This window comes from Pongo abelii, chromosome 22, assembly GCF_028885655.2.
Source record: "Pongo abelii isolate AG06213 chromosome 22, NHGRI_mPonAbe1-v2.0_pri, whole genome shotgun sequence".
Taxonomy (NCBI): domain Eukaryota; kingdom Metazoa; phylum Chordata; class Mammalia; order Primates; family Hominidae; genus Pongo; species Pongo abelii.
Genome location: NC_072007.2, coordinates 41,725,160 through 41,743,673, shown reverse-complemented (window position 1 = coordinate 41,743,673; position 18,514 = coordinate 41,725,160). Strand labels below are relative to the sequence as shown.

At 44.5% G+C, this 18,514-nt stretch overlaps 2 protein-coding genes across 13 annotated transcripts in view; one reads left to right on the top strand and one right to left on the bottom strand.

Annotated features, from left to right (window-relative positions):
• Positions 1-18,514, top strand: part of TIAM1 (TIAM Rac1 associated GEF 1) — a 441,301-nt gene that overhangs the window by 101,509 nt on the left and 321,278 nt on the right. The window lies entirely within an intron of this gene.
• On the bottom strand, positions 4,111-4,797 carry LOC100434260 (mitochondrial transcription rescue factor 1-like). The gene has a single exon (XM_054542455.2). The coding sequence runs from the start codon at positions 4,795-4,797 to the stop codon at positions 4,111-4,113; it is 687 nt and encodes a 228-aa protein (XP_054398430.2).

Below are 18,514 nucleotides of genomic sequence, written 5' to 3'. Positions count from 1 at the left end.
CTTTTGTTTTCTGTGAAGTTGGTGCTGGGATTAGCAGAGCTCTCTACCTCAGAGCTCTCTACCTCCTCCACTGAGCTCCCTGCCGGAGCCTGAACATAAGGTGCCAGTATTCTGGGCCCATGGAAGATTTGTCAATAAGAAATTTTCTAAAAAAATGATCAGGGAGGAGACATGCGGAGTCAGTGAAAAGGAGGGAGAGAGGAGCATCTTAAACTGCAAAGATGTTGAACTGGAAAAGGACAACTATGAAAAACATTGCAAAAGGAAAAGAAATAGAAGGAATCTGTGGGAGAATCAAATCAACCAAGTGCAATGTTGGATCTTGTATGGATCCTAATTTGAACACAACAACTGTGAGAGAAGGAGAGAGAGGGAGACAAAATCAGGGATGTTTAAACAGGGAATGGTTAATTGGTGGTGTTAAGGATTTTTGGGTGGTGGGTGGGTAGGATGATGTTTAGGTAAAAGGTCCTTCTCTTTTAGAAATAAGTGTTAGGTATCAATGGATGATAGAATAGGATGCTTATTTTCTTCAAAATAAATAAGCCAGTGTTGGGGGAGTATCGCAAACTATGATTGAATAGTTGAAGCTATATCGTGAGTACATGGGGATTATGTACCTACCATAAAACATTTCCAAGTAAAAAGTTTTAAAAACATGAAAGTTGATCAACTGTAGCACATCACAAACCTCTTTGCAACCTAAAATAATAAAGAAACCGTGTGAGAAATTTGCCAACTTTTTCATCTTATCTTAAAGAATCTTACAAATGCAGCAGATGTTTCCCAGTTTCCCTGGCAAAGGCCCTTTGCCCTGAGTGACAAGCGGATATGGGAACAGGAGCTCAAGGAAGCTCACCCTTGCCAGGGCGGCAGGGAGGCTACTGATCCTCATGCACCTGGTCCTGGGTTCCGCCAGGTATGACCCTCTCTGTGCCAGCAGAGAACCCACAGTGTCCCTGCAGAGCTGATAGGAGAGTCTTCCTTCCTGAGCCTCCTCCATCTCTCCTGCACCCTTCCAGAAATGATCTGTGGACCAACCTATCTTTTTTTGCAAATGTTTTATTCTTTAGATAATATACAAATTTTAAACAGTCACAGAAAGATAAGAATATAATGCAAAAGAGATTTCTCTTCCAACAACCCCCTTCTGGAACCACTTGAGTGTAGTGACATATTGATGTTCTCCTACCCTGGAATTCTCAGTGTGTGCTTCCCACAACCAGGAACGTTCTCCTCCGTAATCGCAAGATAGCCATTGATATCCGGAAATTAACACGGACACATTGCCACCCTCTAGTCCTCAGACCCCAGTCAGATTTCTCCCGTTGTTCCTGGAATGTCCTTTGTAAGCAAAAGGATCTAGTTCAGAATCCTGCATCACATTTAGTGGTTTCCTTCAGTTGAGATGAGTTCCTCAGTTTTTCCTTGACAGCTGTGATTTTCCTTAACACTTCTGAGGATGGCAGGCTATTGTTTTCTAGAAGCTTCCTCAATTTTGGTTTGCCTGATAATTTTTCCACAGTTAGAATCTGGTTCTGCGTTTTTAGCAGCAACGTCACGGAATTGCTGTGTTCTAGCGCTTCCCATCTGGTGGTCCAGATTCTGAGCTGTTCTACTGTTCGCTCATAGTTTCCTGTGTCTTGTTCAGTGGCCTATATTCCATTACTCTCATTCTACTAAAAGTACAAAAATTAGCTGGGCGTAATGGCGGGTGCCTGTAATCCCAGCTACTCAGGAGGCTGAGGTAGGAGAATAGCTTGAGCCTGGGAGGCGGAGGTTGAAGAGAGCTGAGATCATGCCACCGCACTCCAGCCTGGGCGACAAGAGTGAGACTCTGTCTCAAAAAAAAAAAATTAAAAAAATGAAATTATCTTGATACTCATATTGCCACTCAGCTGGCTAAGAGGAGCTTGTTTCTCTGTGCTGTCATTCTTTGCGTACTTCCTTACTTTCTAGCCTATGTTCTAGGGTCTTTTTTTTTTTTTTTTTTTGAGGCAGAGTTTCACTCTTGTTGCCCAGGCTGGAGTGCAATGGTGTGATCTCGACTCACTGCAACCTCTGCCTCTTGGATTCAAGCAGTTCTCCTGCCTCAGCCACCCAAGTATCTGGGATTACAGGCATGTGCCACCATGCCCGGCTGATTTTGTATTTTTAATAGAAATGGGGTTTCCCCACATTGGTCACACTGATCTCAAACTCCTGACCTCAGGTGATCTACCCCCCTCAGCCTCCCGAAGTGCTAGGATTACAGGCATGAGCCACTATGCCTGGACTCTATGCTTATCTTATTCTTTGCTTGCCCCAGCAGGGGAACCAGCCATTTGTCTAAGGAGTCGTGCTTTCTTTTAGTGGACACTGGGACGTAGAAACCAAAATCTGGGCTTAAGGTGTGCTCACTGTTTATTGGGGAGTCACTGTCCCGAGACGCTCACTAGGGAGTTACATCTTCACACACATGAATTCACACTGATGCCTTCAATTCTGATTCAGCTCCATAAGGTTTGTTCTAGTTTTCTCCTTTTCCACATTTAAATGGCTTCTCCAACAAGCAGAACTCTGGTGGTGCCCATTATCCTTCATATCTTTACTTATTTGATCAACTGGCATGTATGTAACCAATCTCTTTCCTGGCTCTACTTCCTCCCACGTGGATGCCCTCCTTGTCGTGCTTGGCTTGGACACGCGTGCTGCGCTGCTGTTCCACATGGCCCCTTCCTCACCCTGCTGGGTTGGGTTGGACACCCTACTCAGTGACATCATGGCCTCCACTTCCTGTGTGAATGCCTACCTTGCTCTGGCCCATGTTAAGACTTCAGGAATGGATTGCTTGTAAAGGAGAGTTTTTGTTTTGTACATATATGAGAAAGGATCATAGTACACATGTTGTTTTCTGACATGCTCTTAAAATTTTTAACCTTATGAGATCTCATGGACATCTTACTACAGTAATACATGTAGACCAATCTCATTGCTTAATGACTGCCTTGAACCTTTCAGTAAATATTTTCCTGAGCACGTGTTTTGTACTATGTATTGTTCTGAACTCTTGGAATTTATCAGCAAAAAATACAGACAAAAATCAGTCTTTGTGGAGCTTGCATTCTAGCAGGGGGAGACAGAAAAACAATCAACATAACAAATAGTAAATCTTATAGCATGGCAGAAGGTGATAAATGGTCTGGATAAAAGTATAGCAGCTCATGAGGTAACTGGAGTGCAATTAAAAATACATTGGTCAGGGTAGGCATTTATGGGAAAGGCTTTGGGCAAACAATGGAAGGAAATGTGGCTATGGAGGAAGAGCATTCTGGGAAGAGGTAATAACAGCTCGTGCTGGAGTGGGAGCAACAGAAAGGTGGCCAGTGTGCCTGGACCAGGCTGAGCAAGAAGGAGCATATAGAAGGTTCAGTGAGGTCAAGCAGGCCAGGTCATGTTGGTCTTTGTAGCACTTTTATTTTTCCCCCTTTTTTGGCCATTTGCTTTTTAACCCATGGAAAAGTATTCATTTTACTGCACTTTCTTTTTTTTTATTTTTTAAATTTTATTTATTTATTTATTTATTTGGAGATGGAGTCTCGCTCTATTGCCCAGATTGGAGTGCAGTGGCGCAATCTCACTGCAATCTCTGCCTCCCGGGTTCAAGCGATTCTCCTGCCTCAGCCTGCTGAGTAGCTGGGACTACAGGCGTGCACCACCACGCCTGGCTAATTTTTGTATTTTTGTAGACATGGAGTTTTGCCATGTTGGTCAGGCTGGTCTCGAACTCCTGACCTCAGGTGATCCACCCACCTTGGCCTCCCAAAGTTCTGGGATTACAGGCGTGATCCACCATGTCCTGCCCTCTGGCTTCTTAATGGCTGTCAGCCTGAGGCCACCTCAGCACTCAGAGGCCATTGCCACTACCTATAGACACCCACAGTTCCTGCCACACAGCCCCTTCATAGGCAGTTCCAACATGGCAATTTTCTTTTTTTCTTTTTTTGACCGCTTTCTCTACCACTAGAAAGCAGCTTTATTGCTAAAAAGCAATCCGTTTATTTAGACATTCTCTTCCTAGGCAATTTTAAGTTTTTCCACTGCCGTAACACCACTCTGTATTTTTCACTTTCAGTCTTCAAACACTTTTTTCAGGAGAATCCTCATCACTGTCTTGGTTCCTCCTTCTTTATCCTCTCCAAAGAGAAGATCCAATATATCTCCTAGATACATTGGATTCAGAAGATCTCCAATGAGAAGATCCAATGTATCTCCCACTTTGACCGTTCTGTTTTTCTTCCATAACTTTTCCCCATTCAGCCTGAGTTCACCTTTGTAGAACGCATCTTCCACTTTGTTTCTCCCAATATCTAGGCCTGTCTTCAGGACATCATCGTACCAAAAAGACTGCACTGCTTTTTCCAGGTCTTGATAGTCTTTGACTATAGTAGGGTCATCCTCAAGCTCCTCTTCCTGCTCAGTCATCTCATCATGATCGCTTTCTTCATCAGAGTCCTCTTCATCTTCTACTTTTTGCAGTGACTTTGTAGTAGATTTATTAGAGCGTTTATTACTTTTGAGTCTTATGGAAAATGGAAAAATATATTTTGGAGATAGTAAAAGCCCTGAGAATTTCAGTGAGAAAATATTATGGATAAGTCTTTTATAACTTGGTGCACGTAACTTAGTACTGTATCGATTCCAGGAAGTACAGAGTTTGTGTGACAAAGGTTTCCCTCGGAGAACACCCCAGAGTCCAATCCAGGTATCTGGCTTTCTTAAAACAACGGCAAGCAATTTGACACTAGTCATAGCCATGGCGCTTATAACCTTTCTGTTGTTGTTGTTTCTAAATAGGGTCTTGCTCTGTGGCCCAGGCTGGAATGCGATCTTGGCTCACTGCAGTCTCCGCCTCCCGGGCTCAAGTGATTCTCATGCCTCAGCCTCCCGAGTAGCTGGGACTACAGGTGTGTGCCACCATGCCTGGCCAACTTTTTGTATTTTTAGTAGATACAGGATTTCATCATGTTGGCTTGGCTGGTCTTGAACTCCTGAGCTCAGCAGTTTGCTTTTTCAAGGCCCAGCCTGCTTAGATAAGTCTTACATAATGAAATATAATCAGTGGAGTGACACCCCATCATTTTGTCATGTCCTGCCCACACTCAAGAGGAGGGGTTATACAAGAACATGGATCATTTGGGATCAATCATCTTAGGGTGTGCCCTCTATAAGGTGGTCTGCTAATCTTGGAAGTTCAACTTGAAACCCAAACTTACTGTTTTCCCTCTTCCAACTTCATCTCTATTAGCATCACCTCTAGTCTTCCAGCCACCAGATTTTTAGTCGGGGTATTAGCACTGACGCTTCTTTTTCTTTGTCATTTTCAGTATCCTTGCACTTATGAAGTACTCTCAAATTTTCCTGGGCATGTCCTTTGTAAACCATCTTCCTAAACACTAGTTTTTGTATCTCTCACTCTCTCTTTATCTCTCTTTCTCTCTCTCTCTGTGTGTCTCACACACACACACACACACACACACACACACACACACACACACACACACACACACACACACACACACACACACACACACACACACACACACACACACACACACACACACACACACACACACACACACACACACACACACACACGCTTTCACTCTGTCTGGTACTGAGTTTCTCCCAGAGCCTGGTGCCTGGTGTTGGCTTAATTGTCCATCCTTTTCTGTATGAACAAATTGCTTCACTTCCACATTTCTGCTGTGTTGGTTTGGAGCTTGTCTGTCCTTCCTGGGATGTCCTTGGCCACATTTCCCATTACCCCTCCCAAGCCACCGCGTTTGCTCTTTCTCTGAACTGCAGACTCTGGTCCACTTAGGCCCAGTGCCTTTCTTTATGTTAGAATCATCAAGGTCATTGAAATTGGATTACTCAGTCATGTGTAGACTTGGCTAACTTCCCTGTATGCAGTGTGTATATATACATCTATAAAAGTAATGCGGGGTGAATTATCTGAATTTAAAAATTCATGAGAAAAATATGATAATACTAAATCAAACATGCTGCTGTTTGGCAGCCGGAGTCACCAAGCCCTCCTGTCCCCGTGGCCGACTCTGCCGGTGACTGGGCAGCCACCGTGTGATGGATGGCGCTGTGGCATGCCTTTGGCCCGGTGGGCTGGCCATGCCTGTGGCTCTGGGCCTGATTTATGCTGGCCTCGGAGCCGCATATCGCTCCACGGGATGACGCAGATGCCGGGGCCTGTCCTAACATGTGGGACCTCAGCCATATTCATCCAGAGCGAACCTTTTCTTTTTCCTCTGAGAATCTCAGTTTAGCTTCTTAGCTTAATTGACCACTAGATGGATTAGGAGCTGCTTATTGATGTCTGAAGCCCACAAGGACTGTTTTGATGGACTCTTGATATGGGTTGACTGTGTGCCCACCCAAATCTCATCTTGAATTGTAGCTCCCATAATTCCCACATGTTGTGGAAGGGACCCGGTGGGAGGTAACTGAATCATGGGGGCGGCTTCCTCCATACTGTTCTCATAGTAGTGAATAAGTCTCACGAGATCTGATGGTTTTAAAAGGGGGAACCCTTTTTGCTTGGCTCTCCTCTCTCTTGCCTGACACCAATGTAAGACACGCGTTTCACCTTCTGCCATGATTGTGAGGCCTCCCCAGCCATGTGGAACTGTGAGTCCATTACACTTTGTTCTTATAAATTACTCAGTCTCGGGTATGTCTTTATCAGCAGCATGAAAACAGACTAATACAACTTTCAAGGAGGGAAGAGAGTCCCCCTGTCCCCCTAGTGCCTCTGTGGGTCAATGCTGCCCTTCACTGAGGTCCTTTGAGTATGTGCTCTGCATTTTCCCAGGCCCAGGAAAGCAATGTGCAGAGAGAGAGCACCTGTTCTGCCTTGAAGAATCTCAGATCTGCGTGGGAGGCAGGGTGCCCAGGGGCAAGAGTGACACTTCCTAACAATAGAGCTACAGGAGGAGCTGGCACCATTAAACACGACCTGCTTCTTGCAGAAAGTCAAGAAAACATTCCAAGAAAACATCTCGGACGTGCTTCTCCTTGGAGTAGGAGAGAGGCACTGTTGTTTCTGTAGGGAAGTTGGATGGGGCCTCTCTGAAAAGAGGTAATTTGGAGGATTCCAGTTATGATAGGATACAGAGTTGTCTTGTATATTCTGGGAAGGAGGCAAATTGCATCCTGCCTTTGTCCAATAACAGGCAGCAGGGAAAAGGGTAGCAATGCTTTTGGGGCCCGGGAGGCCTGTTTGCTGCAGCTGCACGATTCACGAGCAGCTCCTTCCATTATCCCTTATATTCTGTGGGGAGGGAAGAGGCAAGGCCAGTTACGTGGTTGCTGCCTGATTATCGGCCTGGCTGCCCAAAGGAAGTCCCCCAGGCCCCTCTGGCCTTTTTCTCAACCAACCTGCCAGGCATTTGCTTTTCTGCCTAATTCTTATGCCTCAGTGTGAACATTTTCTGCCTAGGCTTGGTCAATCTGCAGGGACCTCTCGGTACTTGACATAGTCAGTTGCCTGACTGCAAACCAGGCCTACCCCGGATAGAAAGAAAAGGGAGTTGTGACAGTTACCAGGAAGATTTCTCTGTGGAAGTGGCTGGTGTTTTTCTGGGCAGCAACTTTGTGGAGGGAACAAGCATTTAATTAAAAAACAGACCGGGTGCAGTGGCTCCCACCTGTAATGCTAGCACTTTGGGAGGCCGAGGCGAGCAGATCACTTGAGGTCAGGAGTTCGACACCAGCCTGACCAACATGGTGAAACCCCGTCTGTACTAAAAATAAAAAATTAGCTGGGTGTGGTGGCGCATGCCTGTAATCCCAGCTACTCAGGAGGCTGAGGCAGGAGAATCGCTTGAACCTGGGAATTGGAGGTTGCAGTGCACTGAGATTGTGCCACTGTACTCCAGCCTGGTTGACAGAGCAGGACTGTCTCAAATAAATAAATAAATAAAATAAGAAACAAAACAAAAAGAACTATGACTTTTTTTGAGCACCTAGTATGTGTCTGGTATTGGGCTAATTCCTTAGTATCCATTGCTTCTTTCTCATCTCATGACAATCCTGGCCAGCCATGGTGGCTCGTACCTGTGATCCCAGCACTTTGGGAAACAGCAGTGTGAGGATCACTTGAGCCCAGGAGTTCAAGACCAGCCTGGGCAACATGGTGAAACCCCATCTTTACAAAAAATACAAAAATTAGCTGGTTGTGGTGGTGTGTGCCTGTAGTCCCAGCTACTCGGGAGGCTGAGGTGGGAGGATCACCTGGCCTGGGAAGTTCAGGCTGCAGTGAGCCATGATGGCACCATGGCACTCCAGCCTGGGCGACAGAGTGACCTGGTCTCAGAAAAAAAAACCAAAACAAGCCAATCCTAGCAGGTGGGCACTGTTATATTTGCTGTTGCAAATGGGGAAACTGAGGTTGGGAGAGGTCAAGTACCTAGGCCACAGGGACTTTCAAAAGTAGATGCCAGGGGACTCCACTTAGTAGAGCTGGACTTTCTGAACCAAAACCCATGCCTGTAATTTGGGGATTTGCCATCCTGTCTTGTAGAGGTTCTGAGAGCTTGTGGAGTCTTGAGTGACAGGGAAGTTGCAGCCTGAGGTCTGTGGTGGAGCTGGGAAGGAATATTTGCAAGACACTTCCATGCTCAGCACCTTCCTTGGGCTTCTCCAAGTTGCACTTGTTTTTTTTTTTTTTTTTTTTTTTTTTTCATTGAGGTGGAGTCTCGCTCTGTCACCCAGGCTGGAGTGCAGTGGCACAATCTTGGCTCACTGCAATCTCTGCTGCCTAGGCTCGAGCAATTCTCGTGCCTCAGCCTCCCGAGTAGCTGGGACTACAGGCACACAATACCATGCCTGGCTAATTCTATTGTATTTTAATAGAGATGGGGTTTTGCCATGTTGGCCAGGCTGGTCTCGAACTCTTGGCCTCAGGTGATCCACCCGCCTCCTCCTCTCAAAGTGCTAGGATTACAGGCATGAGCCACTGCGCCTGGCCTCCAAGTTGCACTTCTAATTTAGATTCTGTCCTCTAATCTTGGTCAATGTAGATGTTTTAGGAGTAACCAGTGTTCCTCATGTGTTTTTGTTGGGGCCTATTACACAATGAGTGCTGTGATGGTTAATTTTGTGTGTCAGCTTGACTGGGCCACAAGGTGCCCAGATATCTGGTCAGATATTCTGGTTGTTTCTATGAGGGTGTTTTTGGATGAGATGAACCTTGAAATCAGTAGACTGAGTGAAAGAGATTGGCCTCGTCTCTTCTCCTCTCCTTTCAGTTGAAGGCCTGAATGGAACAAAACTCTGGCCCTGCCCCTGAGTGAGGGGGAATTTCTCCTGCCTGACTCTCTTTGGAGCTGGGACATCATTTTTTCCCTCCTGCTTTCGGCCTTGGACTGGAACTCCACCATTGCTCTCCTAGTTCTCCAGTTTGCCAACTGCAGATCTTCAGATATGTTAACCTCCATAATCACACAAGCCAATTCCTTATAATAAATCTCTTTATGCAGATATATACATGTGTGTTGTGCATGTATGTACATATGTATGGGTTCTGTTTATCATGAGAATCCTGACTAGTACAAGCACTCATCCCTGGTCACTGTCCACCTCCTCATTTCTCAGGCCGGCAGGCATCTGACCAACATTCCTGCAGATGCTTCAGGGAAACACGTGAGCCACAGTCTCTTCACTTCCATTCGCTTTTCCCCTCTTATCTCTGAACTCACAGTTCAGTTTTTAACACATTCAGATCATTCTCGTATTCTTCATCCTTTATTCTAATTTATTGATCTTAAGAGAATTTCTTTCCTATTTCTCTGCTTTCTCCATTTTTCTTTCCTTTTTTCCTTCCCTTTGCTTTTCTTCCTTTTTTAAATCTCTTGAGATAGAGTCTTGCTCTGTTGCCCAGGCTGGGGAGCAGTGGCATGAACACAGCTCACTGCAGGCTTGACCTCCTGTGCTCAAGCAGTCTTCCCACCTCAGCCTCCTGAGAGCTGGGACTACAGGTGCACAACACTACACCCCGCTAATTAAAAAAAAATTTTTTTCCCAGTTGCTAGCAGCTATAGTAAAATAAAGAAAGAAAAATTTTGTAGAGTTGGGGTTTCCCTTTGTTGGTCAAGCTGGTCTGGAACTCCTGGGCTCAAGTGATCCCCTTCCTCAGCCTCCCAGAGTGCTGGGATTACAGGTGTGAGCCACTGTGTCTGGCCTACTTTTCCATCTTTCTTATTATCCTACCCTATCCTGTCTTACCTTAAGGCCCATAATGGCCGTAATAATTGTGGTTCATAGGGGTAAGAATGATACTGATATCATTTGTCTTAACACAAAATCCCTGATAGTAAACAAAACCAATGGTTTTGCAAACCAGAATTTCCAAGAATGTCTCCAGCTACCCTACTTTCTTCAAAGTAAATCTTTTCTTTAAGATGAATAAAGTATTTCTATTTGAACTTTACTGTTTTGCTTTTACTGCAAGATTTGCAACTTTTCTGTGCTTAGCATTTGTTTTCACTGAAGACGTGCAGCACATCGATAACATTTTGCACGAAAAAGCTCTGGTGGGTGGGCTGAGAGTGGCCCGGCTGCTGCTGGGTGCCTGCCACTGTGGCTAGAGGTCTTCCTTGTTCTATTTTCTGTTTGTGGTGAGTGAATATCTCCCATCGTTATGTCAGGGACATAAGCTTTATGTTTCTTTTCTGTTTTCTTTGCGTTCTCTACATCTTTCGTATTCATACTTCATCACTCTCCCTGGCCTTCTCTCAGTAGTGCCCATAAACGCTGACCTTGCAGTCCACCGTGAAAGTGTGGTGTGTAAGTTTTCAGTGTGTAAGGTTTCACTGGAAGCTCAGCGTGCTCTCTGAAAGTGATCACCCGTGAATCTTAGCATGAGACAGATGGAATTATGCATGCTGCCTGCTGCCTATGCCCCTAGAATGGCTGTTTGGGTCATGAGGCATGATGTAGCCAGGACTTACATACCTATCTTAAGTAGAAAGCAACTAGAGCTTGCTTCTATTTTTCAGCTGCGGAAATTTCAGCCAATGGTAGGCTAAGTTAAAAAACACACACAGTGGCGGGGTGAGGTGGCTCACACCTGTAATCCCAGAACTTTGGGAGGCCGAGGCAGGTGGATCACCTGAGGTCAGGAGTTCAAGACCAGCCTGGCCAACATGGTGAAACCCTGCATCTACCCAAAATACAAAAATTAGCCGGGCGTGGTGGTGGGTGCCTGTAATCCCAGCTACTCAGGAGGCTGAGGCAGGAGAATAGTTTGAACCTGGGAGGTGGAGATTGCAGTGAGCTGAGATTGTGCCGCTGCACTCCAGCCTGGGCAACAATAGCAAAACTCCGTCTCAAAAATAAAAAAAATAAAAAAATAAAAACAAAAACAAGCATAGTCCTCAAAAAACCAAAAGCAAAACCATGAAACCAACCTTCCCAAAACTCAAACGTTAAAATACAACCAAAAAAATCCCAATCTCTCCTTTATCATCTCTCCTCCCCTCCTCCCCCTGGCTGTACTCATGTCCCTGAGTCAGAGAAGGCTGTTAAAATTTAATGGGTATAGTCTGATCCGGGAAACAATGGTTGATAGTCTTGAGTAAACTCTTGGATTGGGGATCTCCTGGGTCTCCTGATGAAGAGAACAGGTCTTTGGATGCTGCCTGCAGTTTGAGTGCCTGAGATTTCTGCAGAGTAGGCAGAGAGAGGTGAGCATTTGGGGTGATAGAATTCCATGCAGTCACCAACGAGCTGTGTCCCTATTAATTAGAATTATAGACGACATCCAGAATGGCAAGTGGGAATATAACATCTCTTGGATTTACCAGATTATTTTCCACAAGTTTGGAACTTACATAAAGGAGTCTTTTGGAGTGGCCATTGCCCCTCTTTCAGCAAAACCAGAAGAAATGTCATACAGAAGAACTGTGGTTAAAGAACATTCTGGAAGACACGCGTATTAAACAGAGTAAGGCTGGTCTTAGCATTACAGAAGGTTGAAGCCAGCAGGGGTACAGTGATACAATGAGCCTGGATTCTTTATTTTATAGATTTAAAAACAAAACCTGAGGCCTTGGAGTTTCCGCGTCTTGCTCAAAGTCAAGATTCACTCATCACCGTAGCCTGTTTCTCACATTAGCCTGCGACATTTGATGTTGTATCTCATATGCTAGGAGACATTTCCCACAGAAACATTATCTACTTGTTACTGGTCATAAAATTGCCTATGGCAAAAGCAGTAGTTGTCTTTGCATTCTATTATTTCTTTCTTTCTTTTTTTTTTTTTTGAGATGTAATTTCGCTCTTGTTGCCCAGGCTGGAGTGCAATGGCGCGATCTCAGCTCACCGCAACCTCCGCCTCCCAGGTTCAAGCAGTTCTCCTGCCTCAGCCTCCCAAGTAGTTGGGATTACAGGCATGTGCGACCACGCACTGCTAATTTTGTATTTTTAGTATAGATGGGGTTTCACCATGTTGGTCAGGCTGGTCTCAAGCTCCCAACCTCAGGTGTTCCACCCACCTCGGCCTCCCAAAGTGCTGGGATTACAGGCGTGAGCCACCGCGCCTGTCCTGCATTCTCTTCTTAGAAAAGTTTGCTGACTTTTTAAAAAAATTGTCAAATATTTAATGGCAGACTGCAGTTCTTTGGATATTGGATCATTATTTGCTGAGGTCCTGATAATTAGTCCAGTCTCATTTCCCTCAAGCTGACAAATTTTGCTTCATGCCTTATGGGGAATGTGAGTATGAAATTAATATTGTGGCAATTAGTCATCTGTCCCTCATTTTTTTCTAGTAAAGTCCCAGAGCACAAACATGAAATTCATCAGGTCCAACCCCTTATACTTAAAAACCATTGTGGCATTCTAGATATTTCACCCCTCCTTTGAAATAGAATGCAATAAGGAATTTAGCAGAAACTTTTAGTAGAAATTTACTGATTTATTTTTAAATCAGGAAGCTGTGTTTCTCAACAGCTGTTTTCTTGTGTGGTTGCAGGCTGACTCAGCGCCACACTGTGAACGACAGAAAAGCCAGTGCAAATTCTACATTTTAGTGCCTCTACTTAAGAGTGCATTAAAGTTGTTTGATAACTGCTGCTGTAATTTCCGTGGGACAGCTTATCTTTAATGCTGTTCATATAAACACAGGTCCCACTGCTGGGAGCTACAGAGGTTAGTATTGATTTTCATGAAATTTTTTACTTAATGAAATCTCATCAATTTCTATCCTCCTGGATATTTTAATTTGAGACCAAGGAGGGTCTAAGGATGAACTGCAGCTTTGTTTTGGCTTTGAGAGGCTGCCTCCCATGAGGTTCAGCTTTTATGAAACATGTTCTAAATGACTTGAATGGAAGCCAGCTCTGTCTGATGTTTTATATTATGTAACCAGTCAGATTTATGTTGCATACAATGAATTTCAAATCCCAGTTTTTAGGGATTTTTAGGAGGGATAGGGATGCTCTGAGCTTGTTTGAGAATGAAAACTTGGAAAACCACAATAGTTCAGGGCTCACTGTAGAAACCGTGGCTGTAAAATATGATTCTTTTTGCCTCTGATAAACATCAGAAATCATATTTCAGAAGCTAAAAGAGATTCACCACTGATGGACCACAGGAGTCTGATATCAGGGGATTTTATTCCAGTGGTGGGTGGTGGTGGTTGTGGGTCAGGTGAGACTTCTTACATGAGGGCATTTAAACTGGTCCTTGATGGTCAATGAGGGCTTCAACAGGCAGATTTGCAAGGAAGGCAAGGGAGGCTAAAAAGCAGGAGAATGCATTGAAAGAATATTAACACTTAGCTCTGCATGATAACGTTTAAAAAACCATTAAAATATCAGATCTTTCCTTAAAAGGAAAAGAATTATACCACTGACATATAGCAGCATGGTCCATAGACTCTGGGTTATGGGCGCATCTCTACTGTAATTGTCTTGTGGGAAGATGTTGCCTCCCCTACTTCCCATGCTTTTATAATATCTGGGGAGCTGGCCCTGATATGTCTGTTCATTATTTCTTGTCTGTTACTAGGGGGTTTAATTATTCCCAATGACCAAAAGCAGCTGGGGAGTCCAACAGGCCTGGCCTTGTCCCACGTTGGGCACTTTTGTAGCCCGTTCCTTTCCATCCTCTTTTCCCTTTGTTTTTTCAGAGTTAAAGTTGTAAAACGAAACTCCATAGTCCAAGGTTTCTACTTTTCAGGCAGATACGCTTTCTGCGGAAATTGCTCCAAGGCAGTTCAAAGTTGCTTTCAATCCTGGGTAACATGTACGTAGGAGCCACATTGCAACTTGGTATTTAATACACTAGTTCATTGAAACACTGGATCCAACCTGACCAATCCCTGGGGACTTCTTCAGGTCCTAGCCGTCTCATATTTGCATATGTGACCTGGTGCATGGTCTTTCTCCTTCCTCAGCTTATTTTTCTTTCTAAATCTTAATGAGCTTGTTAAATACAGAATTCCAGAGCCCTACCTTGACAGTAATTCCCTCCTTGATGAAACTGTAGTCATGCTCCTCTAAGCCCTTTTTTTGACTAGGCTGTGACCCTGGCCCCATCCTCTTTGACCTATCCATTCCAGTCTTAGCAAAGAATCCTGATAGGTTATCCTCTCATTCTTGATATCTGACCACCCTTGATAATCTGATCAAGTTCCTCATTTTCCACCTTTGATGTGTAAGTCCTTGGCCTGTCTTTAGCAAGAATTCTGTTAGGCCAGTTTTGCAAGATTGCAGGAATCTCCCAGCTGGGTGTGGTAGCTCACACCTGTAATCCCAGCGCCTTGGGAGGCTGAGGCGGGCAGATAACTTGAAGTCAGACGTTCCATGCCAGCCTGGCCAACATGGTGAAACCCTGTCTCCACTAAAAATACAAAAATTACCCAGGCATGGTGGCGTGCACCTGTAGCCTCAGCTACTCAGGAGGCTGAGGTGGGAGAATCACTTGAGCCCAGGAGGCGGAGGTTGCAGTGAGCTAAGATCGTGCCACTGCACTCTAGCCTAGGCAACAGAGGGAGACTCCATTTCAAAAAAAAAAAAATCTCCTTACTCCTGATGTTACGTCTTAGTAATTGTCCATTGACTGACCCTCTCAGCTTCACTCCTTGGCTGTAAGTTCCCACTTGTCCTTGCTGTGTTTGGAGTTGAGCTTGATCTTTTTTCCCTGTTACAATACCCTTATTGTTTTATATATATATTTGTTTGTTTTGAGATAGGATCTCATTTCATTGCCCAGGCTGGAGTGCAATGGCACTGTCTCAGCTCACTGTAATTCCCACCTCTTGAGCTCAAATGATCCTCCCACCTCAGCCTCCTGAGTAGCTGAGACTCCAGGCATGTGCTAATTTTTGTATTTTTTTTTTTTTGTAAAGATGGGGTTTCACCATGCTGCCCAGGCTAGTCTCGAACTCCTGGGCTCAAGTGATCCACCCACCTTGGCCTCCCAAAGTGCTGGGATTACAGGCATGAGCCACCGTGCTCAGCAATAGTTTTGAATTAAGTCTTCATTACTCTTTTAACAAGTGTCAATTTTTTTCTTCATTGACCTCTAGATCTTACTTGCTATGTCTAAGACAAGAAGCCTGTATGTTAGGTAGGGAAGGCTCACTCCTGGAGCAAAGTCTGAAATTACAGTGGCTTAACCCAACAAAAGGTTATTTTTTGTCCACATAAAAGTTCTTTACCAAATGGTGATTCCAGGACCCAGGCTCCTTCCATATTGTGGCTCTGCTATCGCCAACTTGTGCCTTCCAACGTTGCCATATTCCTGGGACTCAAGTCCTAGAAGGGGAAAGTGCTTGCAGATTTGTGAGAGGGGCAGACACATCTTTCTCACTCACATTCCTTATTGGCTAGAGTCAAGCCATGCAGCCACATTTAAGAAGGAAGGAGTTTGTTGAATACCAACACATGAATCTGCATTTTAAACAAGTGTCACATGTGATTCTTATGCAGGGGGATGCTTGGGCCACACCTTGGTAAATGCTGTTTATAATATTTGCTAAGTTCCTTCCAACCCTAATGGGCCGTGATTCTGTTGTGCTGTGACTTTTCACGTGGAAAAAGGCAAGCATTTCCCTCTAAGATGAAAAGAGGAATTGAACCAGCAAAATCGCAATGGATTCTTCCCATATCCTGAGTTCATAAAAGCATGGTGACATGTTAAGACCAGCTGATTAAATAGGCACCATAATCATCTTGCTGTGACTCTTCTGCTCTGGGAACCCACTGAGATATTACCTTATGTGTTTCCTTCCATGATGGGGTGCTGGGAACTAGAATGGGGAACACAGAAAATGTAAATGCTTGTTTTCCTTTGCAACTAATTAAAGTGGACAGTTTACCACTTCATTTGTTTTTTTTTCTTTTTTTTTGAAACAGAGTCTTACTCTGTCGCCAGGCTGGAGTGCAGTGGCACGATCTCTGCTCATTGCAACCTCTGCCTCCCTAGTTCAAGCAGTTCTCCTGCCTCAGCCTCCCCAGTAGCTGGGATTACAGGCACACGCCACCACACCCAGCTAATTTTTGTGTTTTTAGTAGAGACGGGGTTTCACCATGTTGGCCAGGATGGTCTTGATGCCCTGACCTTGTGATCCTCCCGCCTCAGCCTCCCAAAGTGCTGGGATTACTGGCATGAGCCACCGTGCCCAGCCATTTGTCTTTCAATCCATTGGAAATCTAAAGGTTTTCTTAACCTATTCTGCTAAGAATCACTGATCTGGGACCAGGACAACCCTGATAGTATCTGTATTAACTTGGTCATTTGTGTTGTGACTTTTTTTTAAAGGCCAAGAATTTAGGTTTATTTTTTGTCAGGAATTAGGCTGTAATCAGATATGTGGGGCTTGGGGATTGGGGGAGTCAGCAGTGTGGTGATCAGATTTTCTTAATTCCACTAAGGACTAGGTAAGAAGAAATATTTGGACCTGCATGAGATGTAGTTTGAGCACACTGAAATTATAAGGGGAAGCTAGATTGTGAATACAGCCTTTGAGTGAGACTTTTTCTGAGTTTCTCATTTCTTAACACCTTCAGTTGCTAAGCTGCTGGCAAATATGACACAAGCTGTTGGATGCTTTCTTGATTGAATATAGTTCTGACATCACACAATATTAGCTAACGTGTAGAATACTTACTGCATATGGCTTTTGTTATTCTCTTATTTCTTCATCCTAACAACACTAGGAGGTATGAGTACTATTTTATCTCTGTTTTACCAAACAAGGGAAACTGAGGCACAGAGCGGTTAGGTAACTGCAAGGTTACATTGCTGGTGATCAAGACCCTATTGACAATCAGAAGCATCAGCCATCCATGGTTTTGTTCCATCTCAGTCTGGTTTGTTCTACTCTAGCTGTTATATTCTTAGACATCCAGTGGTTCTTCGAGAGAGCCCTCCCTCTTTTTTAAACATAGATTACATGGTTCAGCAGAAAGTGGTTCTATTTCCTTTCATGATAATTATGGTTTCTGGGTTAGCACTCAGTGCTGCCAACTTTTTGAGGATGTGGGTAAAGTAAGTTCTATTTCTTACCAGCCTTTGATGGCGTACAGAGTGCTTGGATAGAATAGGAAGCTTATACATATTAATGACTGGTCAACTGTAGTTTCTTCTGGGGATCATTTCGTAGGATGTTATAATCAAATGCATGTTAAAGAATACAATACCATATGGGCGTGGTGGCTCATGCCTGTAATGCCAGCACTTTGGGAGGCCAATGCGGGCGAATTACTTGAGGTCAGGAGTTCAAGACCAGCCTGGCCAACATGGTGAAGCACTGTCTCTAGTAAAAATACAAAAATTAGCTGGGCATGCTGGTGCATGCCTGTAATCCCAGCTACCCGGGAGGCTGAGGCACAAGAATCGCTTGAACCCAGGAAATGGAGGTTGCAGTGAGCTGAGATTGTGCCACTGCACTCCAGCCTGGGCGACAGAGTAAGATGCCATCTCAAACAAACAGACAAACAAAAACAAAGAATACAATGCTTTTAAGGTTTCTGTTATTCTTCTGTGGGTTCAAGGGAAGATGGTATTGGGTCTGGGTCTCTTGGGGCCAAGTCTAGTTTTAATCACTGTTGCCACCCCCTGTTCCTGTTCAGCTGCCTCTGGTGAGGTAGTGGAGATGGCAGGCTGCCCTTCCCCAACCTGTGGCAGACATCCCCAATCAACGGTAGCACTTTCCCCTGCATCACATCAAGTAATCGCTACCAAGTGATTATAGTCAGCATGTTAATGTAATTGAAACTGAATTCTCACAGCTCTAGTGGATCTCATCCTTGCCTTTATTATCAAATAAGTAAATGATCAATTTAGATTATTGTTTCTCAACTGGGGATGAAACTGCCTTCTAGGAGACAGACAGTTGGCAATGTCTAGAGTTGGTTTTGGTTGTCATAATGGGCTTGTTGTGGGTTGCTACTGGCATCCCAGTGGATGGAGGCCAGGGATGCTGCTAAACATCCTACAATGCACAGAA

Bases quoted from the DNA above. Each gene is read 5' to 3' on its own strand.
- LOC100434260 (XM_054542455.2), bottom strand. From the start codon at position 4,797: ATGGCTATGACTAGTGTCAAATTGCTTGCCGTTGTTTTAAGAAAGCCA.